The 25,966-nt window shown below is 37.5% G+C and overlaps 1 protein-coding gene and 2 long non-coding RNA genes across 5 annotated transcripts; all 3 read right to left on the bottom strand.

The window, feature by feature from the left end:
* Window positions 1–1,077: 1,077 nt before the first annotated feature.
* Window positions 1,078–2,443, bottom strand: LOC121052462. Of its 2 annotated transcripts, none has more exons than XR_005809133.1 (5): window positions 2,398–2,443; window positions 2,144–2,257; window positions 1,586–2,051; window positions 1,422–1,504; window positions 1,078–1,136 (listed from the first exon to the last, which is right to left on the bottom strand). It is a non-coding gene; the product is annotated as an uncharacterized LOC121052462 (long non-coding RNA). The 2 variants fall into 2 exon arrangements; XR_005809132.1 differs by having other exon boundaries at window positions 2,354–2,404.
* Window positions 2,444–2,492: 49 nt separating this feature from the next.
* On the bottom strand, window positions 2,493–4,076 carry LOC112198106. 2 transcript variants are annotated; one of them, XR_002935861.2, is made up of 5 exons: window positions 3,667–4,076; window positions 3,370–3,459; window positions 3,112–3,162; window positions 2,899–2,968; window positions 2,493–2,634 (listed from the first exon to the last, which is right to left on the bottom strand). It is a non-coding gene; the product is annotated as an uncharacterized LOC112198106 (long non-coding RNA). The 2 variants fall into 2 exon arrangements; XR_002935862.2 differs by having other exon boundaries at window positions 3,112–3,159; window positions 3,667–4,075.
* Window positions 4,077–14,737: 10,661 nt separating this feature from the next.
* On the bottom strand, window positions 14,738–17,406 carry LOC112198756 (epsin-3). Its single transcript, XM_024339872.2, has 4 exons — window positions 17,023–17,406; window positions 16,098–16,220; window positions 15,839–16,000; window positions 14,738–15,586 (listed from the first exon to the last, which is right to left on the bottom strand). The coding sequence occupies exons 1-4, from the start codon at window positions 17,118–17,120 to the stop codon at window positions 14,938–14,940; spliced, it is 1,032 nt and encodes a 343-aa protein (XP_024195640.2). The 5' UTR covers window positions 17,121–17,406; the 3' UTR covers window positions 14,738–14,937.
* Between the last annotated feature and the right edge of the window lie 8,560 nt (window positions 17,407–25,966).

Below are 25,966 nucleotides of genomic sequence, written 5' to 3'. Positions count from 1 at the left end.
AAGCTTTTAAAAGTAGTTATTAACTCACTTTAAGTTTCTAATATCACCATTACCTCTTTTAGCTTTTTATCTTCTACTGTGCTAAAATAGTGAACATGAATAACAGTCTACTAACCCCAAACATGTTCACCATTGTGAATCACATCTTCCCATTCTTCCGCCTTACCATCTTCCCATTGTTGTTCAAATTCAGTTTCAACCTGCCACAGAACCACCATGATTTAAATATTTGAAATTCATGCCTAGCATATGAAGAGAGTGATTCACTTAGTTACATATAAACTCTTGCTAAAATAAAGATCAGACTAAACCAATAGAAAAAAAAAATTGTAGTAATTCATAAGAAACCAATGATCACATGGTAAATATAAGCAAATCTATCAAACATATCATAAGAATCCAAAATTTGGGAATATGACCAAGTATGCATTCTGGATGGGATGTTTCAGCAGCTACTCGTTTGTGGACTGTTTCTCTTTCATTTGAAAAAAGGGCCATTGCAACACACATAGAATCTCCTACGACCAATGCACTTTTGTATCATATGAGTGAACTTTACACAATGATCTATTCAGACATCGTCTAGGATTGCTTACAATTGTTAAAAAAATTCAGGCCTCCTTTACAAAATGTGAACAGTACATATTTTTCCCCATGTATATTAGATTACAGCAATGTAAAGAGAGCAGACTGATTTAAATTTGGCAAAGGACATGAAGAAACTATGCATAATTGATCCACATATATTCGGTTAGTTCTCTAATGGCTGCAAGAAATAAAAAAGGAGGAGAAAACTTTGGTATCAACTAATCTTTTTAAAGTCAAAAGCCTTGAATTTCACATGGAGAGTTTTGTAACAAACCAGCCCTGATGATGGTGTAAGGGATTTCGGAGGCCATCAGTATTGACCCATCTTCTTCGGCTAATTTTCTTTCATTGCTTTTCATGAGAGCATGAATGCCACCAGCACCTTTGTAAACAGATAACTGCTAAGCTTATTAATCACAGTAAAAAAACTATTCCTTTCTTATAGTGGTGATGTTTCTAACACTGAGAGGAAGAGAGAGAGGCACCTGAGATAAGAGAATGACATGGTCTACCCATTTCAAGGTCCCAACAGTAGATAAGAAACCATCCTGATAAAAGAAATAACATTCAAAAGACATTTTTAAAGTTTCAGTTTCAAAAGAAGTATGATGTCAAGAAGATTGCGACAACTAAGAAACTAAATGGCTTTGCAATAGTAGATATAGATTACAATATCATGCTTACAGCAAAATTATAATCTAAGAATATCAAAAGTAAGAGCAATATAAAGTTGGTGAATTGGGATCTATGTATAATGTACAGAGCATGTTTTACGTGATAATATAGGAAGACAAAAATTAAGTCAGTAAGTTCCAGGTGTAGATATTGCATACATTTGGACATATTACTGTGGAAACTCCTCTTAGAGCTCTCCATAGAAATGGCTTGTCCTTTGACTTTTCCAGTCAATGACTTTCTAAACAAAAACCACAACCATGGAATGAGTGTTTAAAGTAGAAAAAAATTGATTCAATCAAGGAACTTATAGCAGCCTTACAATCTGTCTCTCATTTTATAGAGGCTGTGCTTGAGATCTTATAGAGGCTGTCCTTAATTGGATCAATTTTTTTGGTGCTTTAAAGTGCCCCACCATCTGTCTCTCATTTGATTCGGTTAAGGAACTTATAACAGTACAAAGCTGTGGTTAAGTGTCCCTAGCATACATGACAGTAGCCCAACAATTTTTTAACAAACAACCAGCAAAACACACAAAACAAAGAAACAAACAACGTACGTAAAACAAATACAGCCTCTATTCCAGAAAACAAAAAAGTTGTGCTAATATTAAGTAAACGGCTTAATATTAGACCATGCATATTTTACATTGCAAGGAATATAAGTTTTCAAGAGAAATATCTAGCCTTATTCTCTTTCGGGATTATGAAGTGTGAACTTACAGCTTCAAGCCAATGTTGAAGAGCTAACTTTTGTGCTTTCTCATCCTTAGACAAACCTTTTCCAATCTGAAATAACAAAGCAAGAGTTATTACTAAAATGAATGTCCAATAAGCTATAGAAACATGAGAAAGTAGTATGTACAAGAAAAAGAACAAACCTTCGCAGCCTAGTCCTAGCCCTTGCCCACCACAAAGAGGCAGTTTCCGGCTTCTCAACATGAAGAATGTCACAGAACTCTGCTTGAGAGCTGCAGAATCTAAAAGTTTTCCATCTGAAGCATTTGAAAATAGCCAAATCAATCAAACCATTTCCATAAAAATAATAATAATAATAAATAAATAAATAAAACAAAACCAAATTCAAGTACAATTTCAATGGTGAGAGATAATAATCAAGTGCTTAGATAATTACCATAGTAATTACCATAGCTCTTTAGTCCCAGCTGGAAAACCTAAACCATTTGAAAATAACCAAATTAACCAAACCATTTTGTATCAAAACAAACTTAAATTTAAGCATACCAAGCAAGTAACAAAATAATTATAATACCTCCTCAGCCACCACTGCACGATCTGCAAGGTTTCTTCGAGTTCGATATGCAAAACTTTCTGAACTTTGACTGCTGCATCATCAAGCTCCTTAACCGGTCTAGGCAAAAACATAAAATCTGGTTGAGACAGAGCAAAAGTCGGCATTGGTTTATGCTTCAATAGATTTTTACCTCTACAATCTTCTGTCCCCAACGTTTCCTTTAACGAAAGGTTCCTATCCAACATTACATTTTCAGGCTTAAAAAAAGGTTCCTATCCAAAATTACATTTTCAGGCTTGCAATCCTTTAATTGACTCGAATTTTAAAGCCACCTAACTTGTTAGATCAATCAATCTTATAAATCAAAATATTTCCATGTACCTTTTCCAGAACTAACCCAAACTGATTTGTTGTCTTCTCTTTCGTATCTTAGTGCTTGACCTTTTATAGACTGCAAATCATAGAAGAAAAAAAAATTTCAGATCAATAGTTTTTAGAAAGATGATAAAACTAACATTTATCAACATAAAGATCAATAGTTGGAACTTTGTAAATAAACTGATTCAATAACACTAAGCATAACTCTTTACATACCTGAATCCAAAGCACTTCCAAAATTTGATCGCACACTGTTCCCAATATCTGCTGAACAAAACCAAACAAACCATCTATTACAACTATATAAACCACCCTAACATAAACAAATTCTATCATCCAAATACAACAACGGCCAAATAAACCATCTCTATACAATCAACCATAACATTGCATACACTCTATCAAATATACCCCCTGCCAAGTAATCACAAAAATACCTGAACATTCAATAATCTAAAGACAAAAGTTAGATACCTGAATCACAACAGGACACCCAACTAACAACAATTAACAAAACCAGGAACAGCGGCAAAAGAACAATCCAGATACTCCTTTGCATAAAACCTACAGAGTAAAAACAAAACAGTCATTACCACTTAAAGACAAAGAAAACACCCAAACCTCTGTAATCACCAAAAAACCCAGTTCAATGCCCTAAAACATGAACCACTGATTCAAAACTATCGATAACAAACCAAGTTTCAATCACACAAAGCAAAAGGAACAAATTTTAATCAAATTCCCAAAAGGAAAAAAGGTTTAAAAGTTTACCTCTGTTAAAGGGATTAGAATTGGCAGTCAAGAAATTCAGAGAAGAAAACTCATTCGTGCCCTGAATAAAGAAATTACTAATTAATGAAAAAAACCATATAAAAAACCATTTGAGCTTATAAACGATAAGTAGAACCTCAAAAAAGAAAAAGAAAAATTAAAAATAGTAGGCATACAATCTGTCTTACGTTGCAGGCTCTATTCGATGTGAACACAAAATCTATAACAAAGGTAATGCGAAAGAAACAGATGAACCCAAAGCACAGACCACTTTAAATGGCAATCAATTAGAATAAACTATCAAAGCCAAACTCAGGACGTTGATCAGTTCACTCAATTTCTGTTCGAATCGACCATCAACTTCTTCCCGTCTCCTTCTTCTTCGGTCTCAAACTCTCTCTCTATCCCCAGATAGATAGAGTGGAGTGAGGTATCATAGATTCATAGACACGATTGCTGAGCAGCACCCTAGGTGTCAAAGCAAGAGAAACACACACTGTGTGAAGCGAAGAACAAAGACACGAAAGCTTTGAAACGATAAACAGGTGTCGGGCAAGAGAGATTATGCAGGGATAAAATAGTCTTTTCAGCCACAATCGGCTCGGCTCCCGCCGGCACTATTCATAAGCCGATGAACAGTGCGTTGAGAATTAGTATATAGTAAATAAATATGAAAATTACAGAAGGATATAGTATATGTACATTCAAATTTAAGACTCAATTCCATACTGTAGAAGTTATTTATTATCATCTTTATTATTATTATTTATTTATTTTGTAATTTTTGGCTTCCTTGATTTATATTAATCTCTTAGAAGACTATATATAATTACTTTTTGTGAGTGTCAGGACCTCGAAATAAAAAAAGCAGAGCCCTAGGGTTTCTGAGCAGAGGGTGGCGGCGGCGGCGGCGTGGTAGTCTTCACCGGCGAACCTGCGTCATTGGTCGTGCGTGGCAGATCTCAGGGTCTGTTTGGTGGTGGTAGAGGTTTCGAAAGGATCCGCTTGTCTAGGATCTTAGTGGCTGGGTCTTGGACTCTTGGTGCTGTGAATCGAGTCAGATCAATCGTAGGTTCGTCGGACTAGTACCGCCGTGACTGGGGTTTGGGTGAAGGGCAAACACGGCGGCGTTGGACGATTGCTGGCGAATTAACATATTAGATTCTCATCTAGTCTGGGTGCAATCGAGGTCAAGGCGATCGACAATCTGAGTTGGAGGTCTACTGATCGGTAGGCACTGGTGTGGTAGTGCAGTGCTGCTTCTGAGGATGGCTGCCTGGGGTAGACGACCCCTAGACAGGGCAGAGACGGTAGCGGCGACAGGCTGGCAGGGCCATGATGCTCAGGCTAGCATCCTTGCTTGGGTTTGGGCCTCTGGGCATGGGCTTGGATCAAATGGGCCTAATCTCTCTTGGGCCTATTTCAGTAGGTTTGAGAAGTGGGCTTGGGTCAACGGGCCGCTCTAGCTTGGGCTAGTTGAGTCTGCTACAGTTGCTTTGGACAAGAAGAGCAAGACCAACCTGTTGCCGAGGTTGTTGGCTCCTGAAGAGGCTAAGGATAGTGCTGGCTCCAACCCTAAGGGGGAGGAGCTAGTATTTTCCTAAATCTCTGCTATTAGACATCTAGTTACAAGCCTTGTAGGGTTAAAGTAATCTCTATGTGTTGTTCTAAGATGTTTCTAGTTGGTATTTGTACCACAATGGCGTGCTGGCAAATTAGACTAGATGAATGATTTTGCCTTAGAATAGCGAGATTGTTCTTGCTCGTTGTAGGCTTGTTTTCCAGCAAGTGTTCCTTTAGACTCTAATGAGTTTAGTATTGACTTAGATAGGTTCTCCGGTTTCACCGGATTCTTATGTAAGTACATGTTAGACTCTAACCTGTTTTCATCGCTTTGATATCTGATAACATCAAATCCTTTAAAAAAAAATAATTACTTTTAGGGTTTGTAAAAAAGTCCACTGAAGAATATCCTTATATATGAGTATATTACAAGTCTTACAAATTTGGCCCATCCCCTTTTTCTTTTCTTTTCTTTTCTTTTTTTCTTGCGGGGAGTCTATCCCCCTTTTCTAAAGTCTTTGAATGGACCCAAAGAAATTTCTAATATGCTAATCTAATCAACAATGGTACAATTAGGTGTTAGAGTTTATAATTATAAATTTATCTACTGTTCTCCAATCCAAAACATAGTGTTCATGAAGATCATATTCCTTCTATCCGAAGAAAATAAAGAGAGAAAAAAATCTGGAAAGCTGAATCAACCATTGTAAAGACAATTGAATGAGTCCAAGACCAACCCATTGTAAACAAAATGGCCATTTTGTTTGAACTTGCTTGGTGCTTTTTGGATTTTCTCTGTCATGTATTGTTTCAACGATTTAACTACTCCCACCTTAATCATATTTTGACAAATTTGACTCTGACTGTTGTTCTTCTAAGCATAAACAAGGCAGCTCTTGCAAAAGGACTTGAGCCAAAAGGCCCATACCAAACCTATTTAAATATATATGAACAAACTTGCTCTTGGGATTTTGAACAGTTTGAAGACTGTTACATGCAGTTGGTTTCTGTTAGTTTTTCTTTGTTACTATTATACTAAAACAGTGAAACCTATAAATGGAGCTGAAATTGTTTTGACTTGGTGATAAACCTAGTTGAATGTGGCGAAGGAAGGTAGAGGATCCAATTGGTCTTCACTATTAGGTATGAGTTTTCTGAGTTTGAGTCTGTTCTACACTTCTACCATGAATTAAGTGTGTGTTCTCAACTAGAAGACATACAACATGTTGGAGAAAAAAGATCTCATATTCAAAAATTAACAAATAAAATTTAACTTATAAATGGGTGACTCTCACCCAATTGTACTGAGACGTTTTGTGATTAAAACCCAACATCTAACAGGTTGTTATGTTGGGACAGTATCAGTACAATTGTGGGTCACGGGCCACACTTATCGTTGTTTAACATGGTATCAGAGCGAGTCGCTCTTCAATTATTTTGCCATCATGGACCCGGATTTGGGTTCACTCATTAATTGATTCACCAATCTCTACTACAATCATGGACCTAGTTTGGGTTCATTAAATTGGCCATCGAAAGTTTTCTATTGGATTATTACTAAGTGTCCGATGTGGGCCTTGGATTATTATGTGATTGGTTAAGTCTCTAATGTGGGACTTGTGACCCGATTTCCAATGTGGAATTGGGTTTGTCAATTAATTCCACGTGCATACCTAGAGATAGTTGCACGTGAGGGGGCGTATTGGAGAGAAAAGATTGTACATTGAAAAAGTGACAAATAAAATAGAATTTACAAGTGGGTGACTCTCACTCAATTGTACTGAGGTTTTTTGTGATTAAAACTCAACACCTAACAGGTGATTAAGTTTGGATAATAACGGTACAATTGTGGGCCACGGGTCACACTTATTGCTGTTTAACACAACACAATTTGGAAATGGTGAGAATATATATTATGTCAATCCAATAGTTTATACTGACTAGGTATAGATGCATTTTCAATACAAACCAATGGAAACCTTATAAGCAAAGCTGAATTGTACTTTGACTACTAAACGTTGCACCTGCTTCAGTTCTATAGGCATTTCTAAGAAACAGAGTTGGACCTGACATGAGGCCCGTGAATTGACCGTCTCAAGCCCAGTGTCTCGTCGGGCCTAATTTTTTTTGGAGGTATTTAAAAAAATTATTAAGTAAATAAAATGTAAGTGTTTTACTAAACAATAAGATTGGGTTAGTTGACAAGTTGCATTCTTTTTTTATGTTACTCCTAGTCTCCTAGATTAGGTTCGAATCATCTTTCTGTTGTATATTTCTTTTCTTTCCAAATTTCTTCTTTGTAAATATTCTTTTGGCAATTTTTTTCCTTTTCTATAGTAAATGTAGGCCCATTTTTATTTTTTGCCTCAAGCCTTTAAATTTTGTTTTTTTTTCAAAATCTCAAGTCCGGGCCTGCTAATTAAGAAGCAAGGTTTTTTTTTTTTTTTTTTTTTTTTTTTTCCAAAGGATGGGGATTAACATGCTTTTTACACATCAAGTGGTTCAGTTAAGGTTCTCAGATGGAGTGCTTTCACAAAGGCACAACAACTACCCATAAGCGAAAAAGGAGACACACATAGGGAAAAACTCTGAATCTCTTCTTTATGAAATTAAACCATCCACACTCAATTTTGGGTACATAATGATTGCCCACATAGGAATGTCGCAAACTCACAGTAGTGAAACGAATTACTACTATGCAGAAGGTTATGTCTGCTGACGGCTCTACTAGGGTTTATCCTTTCTAGGGTTTCCCTGCACTAGAGTCCCTAGTATTTGCATCGTTCTTCTCGCTGGACCATGGCTGACAAGTTATCGATCTGTCCTTGGTCTTTTTTGAATGTTGAGACGCCCTCGTTGCCTCACTCGTATGCCTCTGTGGTTGCGAAGCCTGTAGTTTCCCTTGCTACTTTGCCATCGCCTGTGATCCATGATGGTAAGACAACAATCACAATCTCAGAGGAAGGGTATAAATCCGGTTTGGACAAGTGCAAACACATGCTGTTGGCGCGCCTTCATCTTGCTTCAGGAGAAAGGCCTTATTCTTCGAATGATCTGCACAAGAAGTTGGGCTTGGTTTGGGGAAATATTGGGCACTGGAGTGTTATCTCAATGGGTAGAGGGTATTTCACCTTCAGGTTTGCTTCTGATGCAGCGGTCTCGCTGGTATGGGTGCAGGGAGCAATATCTTTGAAGCCTGGCATCATACTCTTCATGAGATGGTCCCCAAACTTTTCCCCTGCCAATCAAAGAAATACCAACGCCCAAGTGTGGGTGCGATTGTGGGATTTAGGGCTGCAATTCTGGGAGCCTGTCACTCTATTTGAGATTGCTAATGGTATTGGAGTCCCAATCAAAATAGACTAGAATATTTTGGAAAGGAAATTTGGACTCTATGCTAGGGTTCTGGTGGATGTGGACTTGTCTTCTACTCCACCATATGAATTGGTTGTTCGAAGGCAGAATGGGGAACTCGTGGTGGTGGAGGTTGAATATGAGAGGCTGCCGGATTTTTGCTCTCACTATGGCAACATGGGACACCGGGTTACTTCTTGTAAACATGTTCCAAAGCTTGCTGCCCCTGCTCAGACAGAAGATAAGGAAGAGGACAGGGGGCATTCACGGAAGCCCCTACGTCGTCATCATAAAGTTCAGAAGGTATATGTTCGAAAGGAGGATAGAAGGAAGAAAGTTATAGTTGATTCTACACCAAGCGCTAAGGAGGATGCCAGAGAGGGACCTTCCTTTGTTCGGAAATCCCTTTCTCCTCCTACAATAGATAATGGTGTGGTTGGTGCTAGGGTGAACATTTTTGATGTGGTTGAGAAAAGGGATTGTCAAGAGTCAGTTATTGAGCAGCCTTCTGCAAATCATGTTGAGAATCTTGTTGAGAATAATGTTGAGGATTCTGTTGGTATTGGTCAGAACGTGGTAGGGCAGTGTGAGGTGGATCACACAAACCGCTTCCAGCAATTAGCTGCTGATGGGTTGGATGAAAATAGTAGTGGTGAAGATAATAGTGATGATTCTACTAAGCGTGAAGAGGAGTTAGAGCAAGTGGCTGCTGCCCATGCTACTACCTCCAACACAATTGTGGATTGGTATGAAGAGACAGAAAAAACTGCAAAGGCAGATGGTTTCACCGAGGTACTATCCAAAACTCAACGTAGATCAGTGAGGAAAGCAACCCAGATTGAAAGTCGTGAGGCTTACATTCGTTCCAAGAATGTTCCTTCATGAAGATATTGTATTGGAATTTACGAGGCATTGGTAATGTCTCTACTCAAGATGCATTGTCAAAATTTGTTCGTGTTAATAATCATGAGCTATTGTGCATAGCTGAACCCTTTGTTTCATTGGATGCTATTCCATCTTGCTTCTGACATTCCATGTGTATGGTGGCGGTGTGTACTAATGGCAGGGCTGCTTTATTGCCTAATTTATGGGTTTTTTTGTAAACTTTCTCTTGTACCGTTTGTTCGTGTCCTCTCTATCACAGACCAACAAGTTTCTCTTTAAGTTATGTTTGATTCGGTGAATTGTATTATTATAGCTGTATATGCTTGCACAACAGCTGCTAGTCGTCGTCGATTATGGGAAGATATCACTAATGTTAAAGGCAGTTTTGTTTCTGGTCCATGGCTTGTATTTGGTGATTTTAATGCAATTTTAGGGGCTTATGAGAAGAAGGGGGGTGGTTCTGTTTGTGTGCGCTCTTGTGTAGAATTTCTGGCAATATTTGATGTTTGTGAGCTTGTGCATGTGGATACCAAAGGAGCAGAGTTTACTTGGGTTCGTCGGAGGGCTCTCCGCGGTAATGTAGAAATAAGGTTGGATCGTAGTCTTGCAAATCTTTCTTGGTTGGATGTTTGGGATCAGTTTGATTGTTGTACATTGCCTCGAATTTGCTCGGATCATAATCCTCCTCTATTGTCATTCTCTAAGGCCTCTACCAATCATCAAAGTCTTTTTCTGTTCCGCAAAATGTGGTTAGGCCATAAAGACTTTCGGCCTTTCATAACTCATTGTTGGTCTTCAATCAATACTCATGGGTGCCCTCTATCAGTCTTGCAACACAAATTATGTGTGCTACGTAAAGCTCTCAGATCCTGGAATTGGGAGGTTTTTAGGGATATTCATCATAGAGTTTGTGATGATCTGGCGGCTTTAGCTGATTTACAATAGGTCATTTCATCTTCAGGAGGCTCTGATGTAGATTTTGCTAAGGAAAATGAACTCCAAGCCAACTTGAATGAGTCTATCAGATTGCAAGAGCTTTTCTGAAAGGAGAAGTCTAGATTGAGATGGTTGTCAGATCGTGATCGTAACACTTCTTTTTTTTTTTCATGCTATGTGTAGAGCACGGAGGTCTCGGGCTTCAATTTCTCTTCTTCGGGATGGAAACCAGGTTTACGATGATCCAATTTCTATTAAGAATCATATTCTTAATTACTATTTAGACCTCTTTGCTAACAACGCAGATTACCATGTTATTGGTCTTATTAGTCGTGTTATCCTGTCAATGGTTACTGCTAATGAAAATAGTATTCTCATTGCTATTCCCTCACCTGAGGAAGTTTGGGAGGCAGTAAAATTTATGGATTCTGATAGTGCTCCAGGTCCAGATGGTTTTAATGGTCACTTCTTTATTTCATGTTGGGATATAGTAGGGGATGATGTGGTTCTTGTAGTGCAGTACTTCTTTATACATGGTGAGTTGACAGCTTCTTTTAATTCGGGCATCATTATACTGGTTCCAAAGGTCGACCATGCATATTTGATCAAGCAATTTCGCCCCATTGCTCTCACTAATTTTGTGTTCAAAATTATTCCGAAAATTCTTGCTATGAGGCTTGCTTCTCGTATTATTTCACCTCAGCAACATGCTTTTGTTCCAGGCCGCAACATTTCTGATTGTATCATGACCACCTTTGAGTGCTTTAACATGTTGGATTCAAGGTGTTATGGTGGCAATGTAGCAATCAAGGCAGACGTACATTACTAAGGCTTTTGACACTCTTTCATGGGGTTTTCTTCTTCAAGTACTGGAGGCTTTCGGTTTTGATCCAAAATTTGTGCTTTGGGTGCTAGCACTCCTTCAGTCAGCAAAACTTTCTCTGTTAATTAATGGAAGGCTAGTGGGTTTCTTTTCCTGTGGTAGAGGTGTGCGTCAGGGTGACCCGTTGTCTCTATTGCTTTTTTGTTTGGCTGAAGAGGTATTAAGCCATGGTCTCTCTGAGTTTGTATTAGCTGGTAGAATTCATCCTATTTCTTCTCCCTGTGGTACACAAGCTCCTTCCCATGTGTTATTTGTAGATGATGTTATTATTTTTTGTCGAGGGGATAAGCGCAATCTGCAGCGAGTGATGACTTTTATTGAGGAGTATGGTTCCGTCTTGGGGCAAATTATTAACAAGGCAAAGTCTCAGGTTTTCTTAGCAAGCATATGTATCGTCGACGCCACTTTATTGCTTCTTCTATGAGGATACCTCTTGGTTCGATGCCTTTTACTTACCTTGGGGTACCCATCTTCCGTGGCAAGCCAAGAGTTACTCATTTTCAAAAAATTGTTCATAAAATTAGATTGCGGTTCTCTAGTTGGATGGGTTCAATTTTATCCATGTCTAGGAGGCTTCAATTGATTAAATAAGTAATTTACAGTATGCTAGTGTATAGCTTCCAAGTTTATGAATGGCCTGTGTCTTTGCTTCGTCAACTTGAGGTATGGTGTAGAAAGTTTCTTTGGTCTGGATCAATTGATAAACGCGGGATTCCACCAGTGGCATGGAAGGTGTGTTGCTCTTCTTTTAATGAAGGGGGTTTGGGGCTTAAACAGTTAGTGCTTCTGAATAAATCTCTTCTTTTAAAATGGTTTTGGGAAATTTTTTCTTCTTCTTCTGAGGGTTGCGTTACACTTCGGGCTCATTTTGTATGTGGCAGATTGTTAAGAAGCTCATATGCGGCTTCTTCCATATGGCTTGGGGTGCGTAAGTTTTGGCCTTTAGTTTTGGAGAATGCAAGATGGCTTATTGGTTCAGGTTCCCAGGTTTCTTTTTGGAGAGATAATTTCATAGGAGGCCTATTATTGATCTATTTGGTTCTTGTGTGGCAATGAATGATCTTAATGGCTTGGTGTTTGATTTCATTGTTAATGGCTCATGGAATTTTCCTAATCTTCTTCAACTACACTTCCCAGATTTATGTGAGTTGATAAGTAAAGTTCTTATTGCTATGGACCCATTGACAGAGGATAAGGTTATGTGGTCTGCTTCTTCATTTGGGGAGCTCACTGCCAAGCTTGCCTTTCTTTTTTTAAGCCAGTCTTTGCCTTCGATAGAATGGGGAAAACATATATGGTCCAAGTATATTACGCCAAGAATGTCCTTCTTATCTTGGAAGGTGTTACGTGGTCTTGTTTTAAGCGATGACTTTTTACAAAGGAGAGGAGTAGCTTTGGCATCAAGGTGTGGCCTTTGTTGTAATAATTCAGAATCTATTGATCATGTTTTTTTACATTGCTCCTTTGCCCCTTCTATCTGGAACTGCATTGGAAAAGTGACAAATAAAATATAACTTATAAGTGGGTTGATCTCACCTAATTGTACCGAGGCATTTTGTGATTAAAACCCAACACCTATCGGGTGGTTAAGTTGGGACAATATCGGTACAATGGTGGGCCACAGGCCACGCTTGTCGCTGTTTAACATGGTATCAGAGCGGGTCTCTCTCCAATTGCGTCTCCAATTGTCAGGGGCCCGAATTTAGGTTCCTTATATTGCCATCGGAAAATTCCGATTGGAATGTTACCAAGTGTCCGGTGTGGGTCTTGGATTGTTATATTGGCCAAGTCTCCAATATGAGACTTGTGTCCCAATTTCCAATGTGGGAATTGGATTGTTAATTAATTTCACGTGCAGACCTAGAGTTAGGTTGCACGTGAGGGGGCGTGTTGGAGAGGAAAGATCCCACATTGGAAAAGTGACAAATAAAATATAACTTATAAGTGGGTGGATCTCACCTAATTTGTATCGAGGCCTTTTGTGATTAAAACCCAACACCTATCAGGTGGTTAAGTTGGGACAATATCGGTACAATGGTGGGCCACAGGCCACGCTTGTCGCTGTTTAATTAACACATGGATTCAAGGTTTGAGTTGGGTATGGTTCCTAACTCCTTAATTGAGCTTTTTCATTTGGGACTTGGTGGTCATAGCCCTCAATTGAAGGATTTATGACTTGCTTATTATACTTCAGTTCTATGGTTTATCTGGCAAGCTAGAAACAAGGCAAGATTTGATGGAGTAGTAGCACATGCTACGGTGATTTCTAGACTTAACTCAGGACATATACAAGCTTCTAGTCGTCTTGCTGAGGGATGTATGCATAATCTTGTGCAAGACCTTCGAGTTGTGAAAAGTTTTGGTGCTCAATGTAATCCACGGCGTGCCCCTACAATAATTGAGGTAAATTGGCATACTCCCCCTTTTGGTTGGGTTAAGATTAATTCAGATGGCGCTTGGAAAAGGTCCTCCAACCTGGGGGGTTATGGGGCTGTCTTTCGTGACTATAGGGGGAATTTTCTTGGTGATTTTTCTTCAAATCTTGACATCCCTAGCTCGGTTGCAGCTGAGGTCATGGCAGTTATTAAGGTCATTGAGTTAGCATGGGTCCGTGATTGGAAGCATATATGGCTAGAAGTGGATTCTTCCATTATTCTTAATTTTCTTTGCTGATCTCCTCATTTGGTGCCATGGCAACTTAGAGTAGAGTGGATGAATTGTTTGCACCGCATTTCTCAGATGCATTTCCGGTCCTCACATATCTTTTGTGAAGGTAAAAGAGTTGCTGACATCTTGGCAAATCATGGTAGTACTTTAAGAAGCTTAGTTTGGTGGGACGTGACTCCTCCATTCATTGTTTCGATTTGGAATAGTGACTGTTTAGGTCTTCCACAATTTCGTTTTCGTTAGCTAGTTATTCTTTAATGTTTGGTGTGTTCTACTATAGATGTCTTGGCTTCGTCCCCTCTTTTTGTATCTATTTTTTGTTTAATAACATGGGGTGGTAAGGAGGTTTCTTTGCCTCTCTTATCCCTCTTTTTGAGCCAAAAAAGAAGAAGAAGAAGGAATTCTGGTGTTTTGCCTGCTCACCAAATTATGAGTTTGATTTTCTCCTAGCCAAGGTGTATCATTGCAAGTTGGAACTGTAGTAAGGTCTTCTGGTACTCAAGTTTTACCTTTTATACTAGAAATGTTAGAGAAATAAGCTAAATCTAGTTAGGGTAGTTCAGTATTTCTGTGGTTTAGGGTTGTATATATGTTGTACTTAAACTACTGTAAATGTACACAATGAATATTTCCATTCAGCCGCTGCGCTTTCCTTTTGGTTTTCTCCATCTATTAATGTCAAGGAAAAATGACATTGACAGATTTTAATTTGAAGAGTAACTAGTAATACTAGAGGAACCAATGTACTAGTAACTTGATATGTCAATAGAGGAATCTACTTGAGATCATCCTTGCATAATTTGACCAAAGTTGTCATGCATATAGGTAACACTTAATTATACAAAATTTTCTCCAAAAGCTTCAGCTCAAGTGACATTGGTTAAGATTCCTAGGTTCTAAGTCTGCGAATCTGCGATAATAACAAATTCAAAATATAAGATCATAGAGACAATTACAAACTTTCTTTCATGTCTCTTCGATCTTCAGTACCAAAACGAAGATTGGCGATCAAGCTTTTTCTTCCTCAGCTCCCTCCCTACATCAGAAACACTCCTAAACCTAATATTACCATGAGGTACATTTCCTCTTGTAGGACTAAGGGTAACCAGCTTAGAGTAAATTCCACTTAAAATACCATCCTCCTTTTCATAATATTTGTCATCATCCTCATTGTCTTCTTCTTCGGATTCAAGTAATGAACCTTTTTCATCAATTGGAGGGCAATTCCAAAGGTGTGATCCTTCCCTACTCTCACTTGGTGCGGGGAAATTGCTAGTATTCTTGTAATGATCATGATCATCATCAGTGTCTCGCAGTCCACCCTGTGAATAGCTTTCCATGGCTTCTGATTTAGTTGTCGATGGTTGATGAAATTTGCTAAGCTCATTGTTCAATTCATTCCATACAGAACTTGTGGTAGAAAATGAACTAAAGGATGAAGCTCTTGGTGTTTCAGAGTAGGCAGAGGAAGGAGTTGAGGGTGAAGGAGAAGACGCTGAACCTCTAAAGCCTTGGATTTCATTTGTTACTTTGAGAGCTTTGAAACGTGCTTCTCTCAGCGTCGACCGCCCCCCTCTTAGAAGGATTAGTATTTGGTCCGATTTCTTTTGCATGCTAGAACCCCAATTGAATCTATCAAGAGAAAGAAAAATCAAGTACAACAAATAGGAAAAATCTTTTATTCATTCGGAATATAATGTATGTTCTCCTGCCAAACAATCCGTCATGCATGTTAGGTTGCCTGATGGAATGTGAATTGTTCAAAACCCTTGATTAAGAAGAATCATGTCTAAATGTCGAAAGTATGATCCTCATTAATTGAGAGTGCAACATGTTATACTACTATATTAGATATCTAGAAACAAACAAATTAACAATAATTACCCGTTGTCGTCAATGTACTTAAATGATCCCAGCTCTTGGATGACTTCACTGTCACCTTGAAATTCTTCAGCAAAGTCTTCAGGGCCATGTGTTAATAAAAACTCCAGAAGTACCAATGCTTTGTAGGATTGCCTCCATTCTTTCCAGTCAATGTTATATAACCTACATTTTGTTTATACATTAACCTTCTATATATACAAAAGATAAACTATAGCATCCTGAAATTTATGGTGGAGTAAAAAAAATTGGCTAATAATACTTTCTGTGAAGGATGTCAACTATTCTCCAATAGTCCTCCATCTCAAAGGAGGCAGCAGCTATTTTAGTCATTGTCTTAGCATCAGGGCTACATGGTTCACCATTTGTTGCCTCCTCAGCCCACCTTCATGACATCCAAAATGTTAAGTTATATTGTTGATAACATTACACAAATTAAGCACAGATTATTAGTACTAAAACAGTTCTGTTTTCTGTATGACTGTATCAACGCTGACAACGAGAGTTCATGAGAACCAGCCATTGCATTAAAATCCTCTATTCCTGTGGTTTTTCAAGGATTAATTACAAGTAAATAGCATAGTTAGTAAAAAATGGGACGTGTATAGTACACGAAAAATACGTACATGTATTATGCGGACATTTTATCAAATAGTTCGTTGAAAAGTTCGGCAAAATATTTTTAATTAATTAAATAATTAAAATTTTTAATGAAAAATATTAATTTATATCCATTTTTGTTCAATAATATGTGTAAAATACAAAAAAAAAAAAAAAAAAAACGTAAAAATCGTGTATAGTACTTGTATAATATTTTTGGCTTCAAAAGTAAGGGAAATTTAACGAGTCCCTTTCAAAAATACAAAGTACGGAAGTATTTTTAAAAAAAAACGTAAGTACGTGTTTTATTCGCATATAATACGAAAAATTACTAACTAGGGTAAATAGACTAAACACACATACTCGTGTTTTTGGAGAACGACGAGTTTCTTTAGTATGATAAGAAAAAGATCAATACGAATGACCAAAAGAAAACAATCGGTATGGCATGCAGACTAGATATAACGGTACGTTAAAAACAATCTAACCCTAAAGGAAAGTGAAAATGAAAGTTAAAAACCGGTCTGATATGCCATCAACATAGAAGAATCTTCAAAATAACAAATTTTATACGTACAAAGACTTACAGTTCGGCAGGAGTAACATCAGTGAAGGTCAGCCTAGCAGTTTTGTATCTCTCTTGTAAAAAACGAGAGGCCTGCTTTTTGAAATGGTCCAGGAACATGGTTCCGCCAATCAACTGATCCTTAAACAGTACGTTGTAATCATGAACGTGAAAATCCAAAGTTATTGACGCAATGCATCAGTTGTTAGTAAAGCATAATCCTTAACTCGGAACAAAAAGTTTGTAACGATTATCTAATCAACCAGATCATAGGAAACATGCAGATGTTTCCTCAAAATCAGATTATTAAGAAATCACTAGTTTGTATCTAGCACCCTTATGATATTGAGAATAAGGCCTCAAACTGATCAGTTCCCCAAACCCATAAAAAGCTTCTTGGTGTAGAAGAAAACCCATGAACTCTTCTGAGATAGAAGATTAGTACAAGAGCAACAATTCTATGGGAGACCATGATTATAGCTCGATTAGTGGAGGATGGTTTTACCCATTGAATCTGGAAGAAAAGGACTAATATTAGAAAGTTGACTAAATGTATTATCCATATATTTTTTTTAGACCAAGTTACTCCCAATTCGCACTCCATAAACTCCAGGTTATGCCATGAAAAAAGTAGGACAAACAAGACAAATAAACTCCATAACATCATATATGCTCAATCCTTACACATACCATGAAACAGCACCAAAATTAAGATTTAGAAAATAAGAAAAAACTTAAACCCCAAACCCTAGAAAACATGTTACTCTATCTGAAGACCCAGCTCACCAGTCAAAGTTGTACATGGCTGAAACCAACCAGAGAGACCAAGTGACGTATTAGGGATCCTAAGAGGTCTTAACTCTTACGTACCCTCCCCTCCTCTTCTTTTTCTTCAGGTGATGTCTTTCAGCGACGATCTTCCATTGTAATCTTCAGGCTCGTGTTCTTGCTATCACGTGGACCTATGATGTTTAACTTCCGGTTAATGAGGACAGTAGCAAAGACGGGTCAAAGGAACTAGAGCAAGAGGATTCCAAAAAGCCCTCCTCAGTGTTAAGGGCAGCATAGTAATAGTGCTTATTTTAGTATATAAAGAAAACTTTGCTGTAAAAACTGTAATCAGATAATCCAGTCAAAATGTAGGTCCTCAACTTCCTCTGCGTTTTCTTTTCCTTCTTCTTTCTTTTTCTTCTTCCATGGTTGAAATTCTAGCATGGTATCAGAGCCATGGCGGCCTGACCATTGCTCGACCGCTACTTCTCCGATGTAATTCTCTCCATCTTTAGCCTCTTTTTGGTTCAATTTAGGGAAATCTAATCAAATAAGCCCCAAAATCCCCCAATTTGTATTCTCAACCCTAGAATGTGCGACCACGGCTACAATCTGATCTGCAATGCCATGGCGACCTCTGACCTCCAGTACGAGCTCCGACGCCTCCCTCTTCGCACTCGACATGATCCAAACGGCGTCGTATTTCATCGACACCCTCCATTTCCACCATACCAGAAGAGAAGAGCTACCTGGATTCCAATTTCATTTCAAATTCCTATTCCAATTCCAGTTCCGGTGAAGCAAAATCGAAGAGCTTCATAGAGCAATTGGAATCTCAGATCCATGAGCTTTAGATCTCCACACTCTCCATCTCCACCAAGCAAACTGAGCTCCAGACCTCACAGTCTCACCTCCACAAGCTCATCGCCCTCGAAAACCTCCCCATCACGGCGACGCGAGCCTCTGGATGTGCTGAGGTCGTGGAGGTACTCGGTGTAGACGCGGATGACCTCCGGCGCTTCGATCTTCTCGACTGAAACCTCGAGCACCATTTTTGCCAAGCTTTTTTCTCTGAAGTCGATGTCAGAAAAGAGAGCAGGAGAGTAGAGTGGTACTGGTGCGGTGAAGGTGGAGCGTTGGATGAGATGACCATTGACTGCTTTGTGCCTGAAGACGAGGATGGACTAGATGAGCTCAGTCTTCAGCATCTGGTTTGAGCTTTGGCTTAAACGCTGCATTCCATTCTTGGTAAAAATTTTGACTGGTCTTCCTTGAAAGTTCAATTGGTTCAGTAACTTCTGAAAAATTAAGTTGGGTATATTGAGTATTATTGTTGTGTGATCTACTCTGCTTATCGATTGCCCCTTATTACCTGATTATCAACTCAGTCTGGTTAGGTGATGGTGTTTGGTGTTATAAGGTTGATATGTTGTGCTTTGGTGCTCTGGTGAAATCTTTTCATATGTTGGTTGGAGATATTCAATTGTCCTGGGTTGGCTGCTTTCTTGATTTGCTTTTTGCATTTCTTCAATCTTCTTTTGTACAATTACCATTGCAACCAATGATGTACAATTACCATTGAATACCATTGAAACCAAGTATGTACAATTACCAAGTCTCCTCTTGCTTTCCTTCAAGACTTTTCTTCCAATTCACTTCTGTACAATTTGTCACGCCCCGAATTTTGAATAACAAATTCAAATCCGAAACATGAATAATAACCAATACAAATAACGTCCTGAATTTTTTTCTTAACCTGCGTCTCACAAAACATAAAACAAACCTTGCAGCAAACTATCTCTTGAGTCAAATATTACAAAACCACCATAAATAAAAGTTACGCTCAAAGGAGTCTATAAAACACACCAAATAGACCAAGTGCAGATGTCAACCCCGCTGCCCTACACAGCTCACTCTCGACCCTCACTATGTCAATAAACCCATCAGACAACAGCCGAGGACTGTTGTCTGATTCAAAAAATTTATGTTGTCTAGTAGCCTGATATCTCTTAGGCCTTCAGACGACAGATATTACCCGTGATCTATATTTCACTCAAACAACATAAGCTGGCCAATAATCTGTTGTCTGATTGTGTCGAGATATGCCGAATTATGACTTTCTGAGGTTGAATATGTAATCAAACGACAGAAATATGTTGTTATAAAAGATTCCGGACAACATCCATTCATAAAACTCTATCGTATGTATTTAGTTAACACGACAGAAATCTGTGGTGTGAATATATAGAGTTTTGATCTATCTTGGTTATTTTCTGTTGTGTGAATCAATTGTGGACGACATATAGTTATTATGTTCTATTGTTTCCTTTTTATTCAAACGACATAATTAAATCGTGTGAGTGGAGAGATTCTTGAGTTATGCTGTTGTCTGACTGAGTTTCACACCACAGATATATGTCGATGTACAACACTATAAACAATAGTTTGAAAAGTTACTGTCATTCTGAGTTTGCTTTAACAACATTGGTTTGTACATTTTGTTGTGGTAATTAACTTTGAGCAATGGATTTTGTGGTTTTTCTGTTGTCTGGTTTGCATAAGGAATATAGATGGCATGTTTCTTCTGTGGTCTTCTGTTGTTTCAAACAACAGATTTTTGGTTAAATTCTGTTGTTTGATGTCAGGTTTAGTAACAGTTTCTTGGTTATTTATGTTATCCCAATTCTCTTATAACCACATATATATGTTGTTTGATGTTTTGTTCAACGTCAGCTTGGTTTGGTTTTTATGTAGTATGAGTTGTCTTATAACCAGGCCTTTCTGTTGTCTGATGTTTGGTGCAACGTCAGCTTTCGGTATTTATGTTGTATGAGTTGTATTATAACCACAACATATATTGAAAAACTTGTGTTGACTGGTAAGCACAATAATAATATCCAACTATAACAAGTCAAAATCCATTTCATTTAAATTAGCCAGCAAACTACATCAATATTCAACATTACCATCAATCCATCCTAAAAGTTGAGTAATCTGTTAGGAGGTCAAAATATGATCGATAAAGACAAAAGTCGATCATATTAGTTAGGCAAAAAAACCCTCCATAATCTAGCTATGCATTCAATGTCAATATGCACAAAAACAGCTAGCCCTAACTACACATATACCACAGACGCTCTTTATACGCACTACACTTGTGCAAACTTCATAACATGCTTCTCCCATTCAGCCCGAACTTCATCAATATTCTTTTCTGTGTAAACAAGATTTGTTCTTCTATCCCACTGCAAAAAAAAAAAAAAAAACCCATAGTAGATATGATATATGAAGATTATATTCATCACACCATGAAATAAAGTATACGAGGCACAATTCTAATTTGCAGTTTGGAACTCACAAGTAATCTGATTTGCGATTTAAAGAGAACTTGGGATATCTAGAAGCTTGTAGTCTTTCCCAACAAGCTAAAAAGTGTTGGAGGATTATACCAATTTTTTTTTACTCTTTTAGGGTACAAGCCTCGATAGTATAGCTAAACAGCATGCGAAAATAAAATTACAGTAACAAAATGACTCATAATCACTCAAAATTTACTGTGTGGCAAATTGACTTCAAATGAAAATAATAGTGTTACTTATATGCAAAGAGGTTGGTGTATTGCACAGTCTAGTATGGCATTTACTTTGACTTGAATCACAACGGAAGGAAAATTAAAAGGTTAAAGTTTTACATATATCCACTTAAGTGTGAAAGAGGCTGCTAGAGATGGATCAAGTTGTGAAGCTGTGAGCTAAAGCCACCAAGTCCATGTAGTTAAAAAAAAAAATGAAATCACAGAAAACATTACACTCTATCAACTTCAACCAATTACAAATTACAAATGAGTGCCAAAAATTTGCAACATTTTTTTTTCTTTTTGAATATGTCATGAATAACTGCTGGTCTCAAATTCCTCTAGCAAAAGTAATTTCATAGAACACAACAGATCAAAATGCATAGTAATTGGAGGTAAAAAAAAAAAAAAATCAATGTCTATGAGCAATTTCAAATCAGCCCTGAACTGATCTTAAGATTTTCTCCTCTTGCTTAATCATCTATGCATGCAATTAATAGGCATAGTTTCCTCTATATGATGAACAAACTTACCAGATGTGTCCAAGGTCTTAATTTCAAGTTCTTAATGCAGAACACTTCATCCCAAAGATTGCCCCATAAGCTGTCAAAGGTGCACAAATTTAGAAGACTGATGAATTCATGAAATTTTGAAATGACTAAAACTGAAAACATTGTAAACTAAACTTGGAAACCTATCAAATGACCTTTGCTGTATTTTTTGAGGTTGAAATAAAATAAAACATAAATCTTTGAAACATAGCCCAAAAGTGCAAGCTGAAAATTGCATTGACTTGAAACAAATGAAACAAAGATCATTCTAATCAGAACTACAGGTTGACTATTAAATCACAACTATAAACAAATGAAACAACTGCAGAATGATACTGTATTACTCAATGGAAAGCAGACAACAAAGAAGTGGATTTCAGGCCTGTGTATGAAATCAAAACCTGTAACTAAGTGAGGTTTGCAGTGCAGACCAAGTATTTATGATCAGCGATGCTAATTCATTAATTGTGGTCCACCATTTCCTCACTTCTTATGATTACAATACAGTTCACTTCTCATCTAGATGAGCGAACAATTACATGGAACATAAGATCATCCAAATCAACCCTTCACAAATAAATGGTTCAAGTGACGAAGAAAGTAGGCATCTTCACAAAATGACCACTGAACATATAAAAAAAGGAAATTGCATAGAACTTGAACTTACTCGGTCCGCAGCTGCCTGTAGGGTCAGCTGATCTCCCCACTCCCCTTTTCTAGTAACATTTACATATTTAAAAAAAAAAAAAAAAATATATATATATATATATAATTAGTTTAGCTTTAAGTAACAGTTACATACAAATGCAGGTGTCCCATACTTTGCAGTAAAAATCAATAGGCATGAAAGTTGTACCTATAGGCTCAGAAACAATATTCATAAAATGATCAATGAAGACCTATAATTTAAATAAGGTGAGTGAGACATAAAAGGGGTTATTGTGTACCTTTCCACGTAGAAGAAACAAGCTGTCGTTGAGATATTATCGGTTCACCAAGCTTGTCTTTCCTACGATAAGCAAAACAAATGTTTAAAAATTTAAGAACATGTACATATCTTCAGCAAGTTAGGGCCATAAACTGAACCAAACCAAACAGAATAATAAGGAAGTGCACTCAATGATAAACTTTGTATAAAAAGTGTGTGTGTGTGCGCGCGCGTTGTGTGTGTGTAAACATACACACATTTGTACTTCGAAATCACAACATCACGAATTTTTCCAAGCTGCTACTCCATTTATTCTAGCTGAAACCTACTTGGTTCTACACTTGAAACTTGTCTTCGCCTATTATCTACGAGGCAATCGAAAAGAAACCAGCTTAGCATATACAGGTCTCTCAATTCATTCAAATCATCGGCCACGAACTTTTTCTCAACTCAAAATTTTAATCCCCAATTCAATATCTGCAAATACAACTAAATAATGTCTAATTTTTCTGAAGCACGAAAAACTTAAAAACAAAACACAGAAGAACTTACCCTCCAAACTGCATCTGTTTTTGCAGTTCCAACTAAGAATGGATAGTGTCCGCAGAATAAAGCTCGCATTGATGCACTTGGAGCTGCTAATGATAGAACAAGTAAAGCCTTTACTGAAACCACAACTGTTGGAAGGAATGGTACTTGGAAGTCCAATGAACTATTTGTATCACTACATACATGCAAAATTAACCACAACCAGGTCAGAGAGAATGATAATGATATGCAAAGATCTAAACCTTATAGGCACCGATCAAGATACAAGCATCACAACAAATAATGGTACATAATATCATCATCAGATATGTGATAAATAACATAGGAACAGAAGTGTACTGATTTCTAACTTTTGCTTTTCAATTTATGAAAAAAAAAAGTATGAACGTATGATTGAAACGGGGACCTAACAAGAGCAAATAGTGCCTCCTCTTCAAAATGGAAGTGCTTGTGATTTTTTCTTGAGCATTCAAAATACTAATACCCACGGTTCAAGAAAGCTATTCTGGCCTTCTCCGACACAAGAGTGGTGAATGAAAAGGTAAACAATTAATGTACCAAAATATTCTTTACCTTGACTTTGAAATATGATGTTTCTCTTGAACTACAAAAATGAAAGTTGTGAATTCAAAGGATGTTCAGCTAAATGTGGGGTAGCGAAGCACAGAGACCCATTTCAAAATTGAGCTAAAGCAATATGTAATAAACTATGACTTTAAAATACCCACTTCAGAATCATCAATATCAATCCCAAAACAAACATCCTTCAAAGAAACTCAAAGAAATTATTTGAGAGAGAGAGAGAGAGAAGTTGGTACCTTTTAGAGTAGAGAACTATATGAGCATACTGGAATCAGAGACAGTCTATCTTCCATGAGCACTTAAGAATAGAAGAAGAAGACTATGCAAGGAAGAAAAGCTATAGATCGAAGTCAGTGATGCATGATGGATGATTGAGCATCAGAAGTTCAGAACACATCGATAAAACTTAGTTTTTTTTTTCCCTGCTCAAGGTGAAGACACTTACTCTATATGATTGTCCAACCGGAACAACTCAAACCTAGATTTATAATGAAATCAATTGGAATCATACCTTCAAATGGCCTGCTGTGAATCGAACTCCAATACCTTCAAATTGACTGTTGCAAATCGAAATCACCACCAGAAACCTATAACTTATCTTCTCTGCTTTACTGGACCAAAGTTCATTAAAGGAACAAAATTTCAGTAAAAGAAGTACAAGCTTTTAGATGAAGACCCCAAATTCAAAATTAGAATACGCAAAACATTTACAAATTCATCTATTGAATATCCATCTCTTTGTGAGTGGAGAAAACACCAAACAACTGAGACCTTGCAAATAGATATAGAAATAGAGGAAAAAGTGAAAGAATGAGACAGAGATTGAATACCCATCTTTTCGTGAGTGGAGAAGTCGCAGTGACCTGTGGGCTTGCCCTTGAACTTTCCTCTTCCTATTTTGGATTAAAGAGATAACAGCCTCCGCCTGAATCACTTGTGCTGCTACCCAATGCAATCGCCTAGCTAGGCAAAGTGAGATGAACACTTAATCGAGAAAACCCTAAATACCCAATCCAACAAAAACCTTAAATCTATTAACACTTAACCAAGGGGATTACTAGTGATAGATGCGAACTCAGACTGAGACTAAGATAAGGATTGGGATTGAGATTGAGACCGAGATCCTTTGGCTGGAATGGGGTTTTCTATTTTGCGAGGTGAGATGGTTGAGATGATTATGGGTTTTCAGTTTCCATGTTGGATTCGAAGAAATTGATGTTGGATTGAGTTTTCAGTTTGAAGATTTATGTTGGGTGCGAGAACGAAAGCGAGAGCAAGAGAGGAGATGGGTTTGAGAGTGAGAGCGAGCTGAGAGAAGGTTTTTAGGTTTCTTTTAGTTTGATAAATTTGTCGGGCCAAAATTTCATTAAGTGTTAGACGAATATATCTTTATGTTGTGCCAAAAACCAAACTGAAAGGAGGGGAAAAAAAAAAAAAACCAAAGTCAGTTCAATGCACAACAGAAATCTGTTGTCTGAAACATAACCCTTTTCAAACAATTCCTTTCAAGAAAAAAAAAAACCCAAACAACCAAAACAAAATCAATCTCAATGTAATGCACAACAGAAATCTGTTGTCTGAAATAGAACCTTTTTCAGAAAACTGATTTACCATGATATACACTCTATTCAGACAATAGAATTTTTTCATTCTGTCGTTAAAATTATTTAGACAACAGAAAACAATCATTCTGTCGTCTGAGCTCTGTCGTCTGATATGTTTATTGACGTAGTGCCTGATTATCCTGTCCTGTAAGATTATCCGCTACACCGTTTGAATAGTGTACCGAAATTGCAACAACACAAAACCCGGTAAGCTTTTTGCAAAGCTTGTGAGTAAATAAGAATGAACGATTGATTTAATAAATCATAACATTTTCAACACAAATCAAACAATTAGAATAACAAGGAAAATAGATAAAGAAGTCAAACAACTCACACTAAAGTCGATGATGACCCATCAACTCCCAATAAATCATCTCACAATGACTCGTTTTTCAAACCCGACAACC

Source organism: Rosa chinensis, chromosome 4, assembly GCF_002994745.2.
Source record: "Rosa chinensis cultivar Old Blush chromosome 4, RchiOBHm-V2, whole genome shotgun sequence".
NCBI classification, from domain to species: domain Eukaryota; kingdom Viridiplantae; phylum Streptophyta; class Magnoliopsida; order Rosales; family Rosaceae; genus Rosa; species Rosa chinensis.
The sequence above is the reverse complement of the archived record's forward strand: the minus strand, read 5'-3'. Positions and strand labels throughout refer to the sequence as shown.